Genomic DNA, 5,086 nt, shown 5'->3' with positions numbered 1-5,086 from the left:
CGTAACAAGTGATAGTGCCGTAACCGATTGCGCTATCAAGAGATATATAAGTTGAGCGTAACTTTTCTTATATATTTGTATGCTCGAATTACAAACACGTACACAAAATTTTGCGTTCAATCCATGATAGTACAATTGGTAAGAATGCAGTGCGGGAAAGTATTTGTACAAAATTGAAAGGGTTCCAGTGAACAGATTTACATTTATCAACCACAATTCACTTTAATTCTGTGCTATCATCATCGAGAACCTCGAGGAGGCATACATGCAGAAATTGAAACGTGGTACAGCCAAGGACTCAAACCTCTGCTAGCACATAACAAGTAACAGCGACTTAGCCGATTGCGCTATCAAGAGAGAAACAAGTTGAGCGCAACTTTTCTTATATATTGTATGCTCGGGTTACACATACGTACACGAAATTTTGCGTTCAACCCATCTCCGCCAAGATAGTACAGTTGGTAAGTATACAACAAGGGAAAGTATTTGTACAACACCGAATGGGTTCCAGTGAACGACTTTGCATTTATCAGCCACACTGCACTTTAATTCTAAGCCATCAACATCGAGAACCTCGAGGAGGCATACATGCAGAAATTGAAAGGTGGCTAAGGACTAGAACCTCGGCTAGCACGTAACAAGTGATAGTGCCATAACCGATTGCGCTATCAAGAGATATATAAGTTGAGCGTAACTTTTCTTATATATTTGTATGCTCGAATTACAAACACGTACACAAAATTTTGCGTTCAATCCATGATAGTACAATTGGTAAGAATGCAGTGCGGGAAAGTATTTGTACAACACTGAAGGGGTTCCAGTGAACAGATTTACATTTATCAACCACAATCTACTTTAATTCTAAGCCATCAACATCGAGAACCTCGAGTAGGCATACATACAGAAATTGAAGCGTGTTACAGCTAAGGAGTCGAACCTCCTCTAGCACATAACAAGCAATAGTGACTTAACCGATTGCGCTATCAAGAGAGAAACAAGTTGAGCGCAACTTTTCTTATATATTGTATGCTCGGGTTACACATACGTACACGAAATTTTACGTTCAACCCATCTCCGCCAAGATAGTACAGTTGGTAAGTATACAACAAGGGAAAGTATTTGTACAACACCGAATGGGTTCCAGTGAACGACTTTGCATTTATCAGCCACACTGCACTTTAATTCTAAGCCATCAACATCGAGAACCTCGAGGAGGCATACATGCAGAAATTGAAAGGTGGCTAAGGACTAGAACCTCGGCTAGCACGTAACAAGTGATAGTGCCGTAACCGATTGCGCTATCAAGAGATATATAAGTTGAGCGTAACTTTTCTTATATATTTGTATGCTCGAATTACAAACACGTACACAAAATTTTGCGTTCAATCCATGATAGTACAATTGGTAAGAATGCAGTGCGGGAAAGTATTTGTACAAAACTGAATGGGTTCCAGTGAACAGATTTACATTTATCAACCACAATTTACTTTAATTCTAAGCCATCAACATCGAGAACCTCGAGTAGGCATACATACAGAAATTGAAGCGTGTTACAGCTAAGGAGTCGAACCTCCTCTAGCACATAACAAGCAATAGTGACTTAACCGATTGCGCTATCAAGAGAGAAACAAGTTGAGCGCAACTTTTCTTATATATTGTATGCTCGGGTTACACATACGTACACGAAATTTTACGTTCAACCCATCTCCGCCAAGATAGTACAGTTGGTAAGTATACAACAAGGGAAAGTATTTGTACAACACCGAATGGGTTCCAGTGAACGACTTTGCATTTATCAGCCACACTGCACTTTAATTCTAAGCCATCAACATCGAGAACCTCGAGGAGGCATACATGCAGAAATTGAAAGGTGGCTAAGGACTAGAACCTCGGCTAGCACGTAACAAGTGATAGTGCCGTAACCGATTGCGCTATCAAGAGATATATACAAGTTGAGCGTAACTTTTCTTATATATTTGTATGCTCGAATTACAAACACGTACACAAAATTTTGCGTTCAATCCATGATAGTACAATTGGTAAGAATGCAGTGCGGGAAAGTATTTGTACAAAACTGAATGGGTTCCAGTGAACAGATTTACATTTATCAACCACAATTTACTTTAATTCTAAGCCATCAACATCGAGAACCTCGAGTAGGCATACATACAGAAATTGAAGCGTGTTACAGCTAAGGAGTCGAACCTCCTCTAGCACATAACAAGCAATAGTGACTTAACCGATTGCGCTATCAAGAGAGAAACAAGTTGAGCGCAACTTTTCTTATATATTGTATGCTCGGGTTACACATACGTACACGAAATTTTACGTTCAACCCATCTCCGCCAAGATAGTACAGTTGGTAAGTATACAACAAGGGAAAGTATTTGTACAACACCGAATGGGTTCCAGTGAACGACTTTGCATTTATCAGCCACACTGCACTTTAATTCTAAGCCATCAACATCGAGAACCTCGAGGAGGCATACATGCAGAAATTGAAAGGTGGCTAAGGACTAGAACCTCGGCTAGCACGTAACAAGTGATAGTGCCGTAACCGATTGCGCTATCAAGAGATATATAAGTTGAGCGTAACTTTTCTTATATATTTGTATGCTCGAATTACAAACACGTACACAAAATTTTGCGTTCAATCCATGATAGTACAATTGGTAAGAATGCAGTGCGGGAAAGTATTTGTACAAAACTGAATGGGTTTCCAGTGAACAGATTTACATTTATCAACCACAATTTACTTTAATTCTAAGCCATCAACATCGAGAACCTCGAGTAGGCATACATACAGAAATTGAAGCGTGTTACAGCTAAGGAGTCGAACCTCCTCTAGCACATAACAAGCAATAGTGACTTAACCGATTGCGCTATCAAGAGAGAAACAAGTTGAGCGCAACTTTTCTTATATATTGTATGCTCGGGTTACACATACGTACACGAAATTTTACGTTCAACCCATCTCCGCCAAGATAGTACAGTTGGTAAGTATACAACAAGGGAAAGTATTTGTACAACACCGAATGGGTTCCAGTGAACGACTTTGCATTTATCAGCCACACTGCACTTTAATTCTAAGCCATCAACATCGAGAACCTCGAGGAGGCATACATGCAGAAATTGAAAGGTGGCTAAGGACTAGAACCTCGGCTAGCACGTAACAAGTGATAGTGCCATAACCGATTGCGCTATCAAGAGATATATAAGTTGAGCGTAACTTTTCTTATATATTTGTATGCTCGAATTACAAACACGTACACAAAATTTTGCGTTCAATCCATGATAGTACAATTGGTAAGAATGCAGTGCGGGAAAGTATTTGTACAAAACTGAATGGGTTCCAGTGAACAGATTTACATTTATCAACCACAATTTACTTTAATTCTAAGCCATCAACATCGAGAACCTCGAGTAGGCATACATACAGAAATTGAAGCGTGTTACAGCTAAGGAGTCGAACCTCCTCTAGCACATAACAAGCAATAGTGACTTAACCGATTGCGCTATCAAGAGAGAAACAAGTTGAGCGCAACTTTTCTTATATATTGTATGCTCGGGTTACACATACGTACACGAAATTTTACGTTCAACCCATCTCCGCCAAGATAGTACAGTTGGTAAGTATACAACAAGGGAAAGTATTTGTACAACACCGAATGGGTTCCAGTGAACGACTTTGCATTTATCAGCCACACTGCACTTTAATTCTAAGCCATCAACATCGAGAACCTCGAGGAAGCATACATGCAGAAATTGAAACGTGGTACAACTAAGGACTCGAACCCCCGCCAGCACGTAGCAAGCAATAGTGACTTAACCGATTGCGCTATCAAGAGAGATAAAAGTTGAGCACAGCTTTTCTTATATATTTGTATGCTCGATTTTTATACACGTACACGAAGTTTTGCATTCAACCCATCTCCGCCAAGATAGTGCAATTGGTAAGTATAGAATGAGGGAAAGTATTTGCAGAACACTGAATGGGTTTCAGTGTTTCGAAATGATATTTGCGTTGTTTAGGAAGGACTGCCTTAGGTCGTCTTGTGTACGATCCTCATTTCGCTCCCTCTCGGCGGATCTTGCCGTCGTAGATGGAAGTGGCTGTTGACGAGCCACCAGCGGTGCCTCCTAACTTGCGGATATTCTTGTTGTGATTCGCTTGGTTATGTCGCAGTGTCTTCTGTGTTGTTGTTGTCTTGTGCTTCTTTTATATTGACCCAAACCACTTGTTTGGGTTTGCGAACGATATTTTTTTTTGCCTGGTTTATTTACAATGAATTATTTATTTGTGTATATCTATGTCTTGCTGGTGGGTGCAAGCCTTGGCTTGCGACCCTCCTTTATGAGGTTGAAGAAGACTTATTTTAAACAGATTTACTTATATATCTATTTGCACATTTATTTAAAAATTATATTAACTTCATCTTGACTTTGGGTCTCGCCACTGTGGGCAAAGCAAAACTTTGTGAAATAAAGAAAGGTGTAAGGGGCAGATTTTATTACGGGCTTATTTTACAATGGGGTACAGTGATTACATTAGTAAAGCATCCTGACAGAGACCTTTTGGTCCACAGTGATATCGAATGAAAAAAAAATGAAGTAAGCAAGTAAACAATATAATATGCACTACAGAGTACATTGCTTAAATGTTTACATAACTGAGTATGGAATGTTTGAAAAGCACTAATATACATGACATCCTCTTCAAGCATAGCGTGGAAATGGTATTCGGGGAAAAAGGGGTTAGGAGGAGGAAGAGAAGACATATTATTGTTGGGCTGATCTTGTGTGTCCTCAAGTCTTAGAGTTTTCTGGGAACCTCCTGAGGGTGAATCCCAGCTCACTGCCTCACGACGACCTCGATCCAGTGGCGGTAGGGTATGATGCTCGTGTAGAGGGTCACTGGTTCGTTGATATCAGAGGCCACTGGACCGATGCCCAATAAGTAGAAACGGCCGCCGTCTTCCACGTTGCGGAACAGGAGGGCAGAGAATCGAAGCTGGAGAAGATCGAAATGAGAACATAAGAATATAAGAACATAAGAATAAAGGAGAGACCATAAGGCCTACACTAG

General features: G+C 40.2%; 1 protein-coding gene across 1 annotated transcript in view; it reads right to left on the bottom strand.

Moving 5' to 3' along the window:
• Window positions 1-4,501: 4,501 nt before the first annotated feature.
• LOC143024967 (uncharacterized) overlaps window positions 4,502-5,086 on the bottom strand; it is a 4,808-nt gene continuing 4,223 nt past the window's right edge. Inside the window, exon 8 of the mRNA XM_076184503.1 lies at window positions 4,502-5,011. Within this exon, the coding sequence (XP_076040618.1) occupies window positions 4,853-5,011 (159 nt within the window). The 3' untranslated portion in view covers window positions 4,502-4,852. The remainder of the gene's footprint in view (window positions 5,012-5,086) is intronic.

The sequence above is a fragment of the Oratosquilla oratoria genome, chromosome 4, assembly GCF_046742065.1.
Source record: "Oratosquilla oratoria isolate Oo_2021 chromosome 4, ASM4674206v1, whole genome shotgun sequence".
Lineage (NCBI taxonomy): Eukaryota > Metazoa > Arthropoda > Malacostraca > Stomatopoda > Squillidae > Oratosquilla > Oratosquilla oratoria.
The sequence above is the reverse complement of the archived record's forward strand: the minus strand, read 5'-3'. Positions and strand labels throughout refer to the sequence as shown.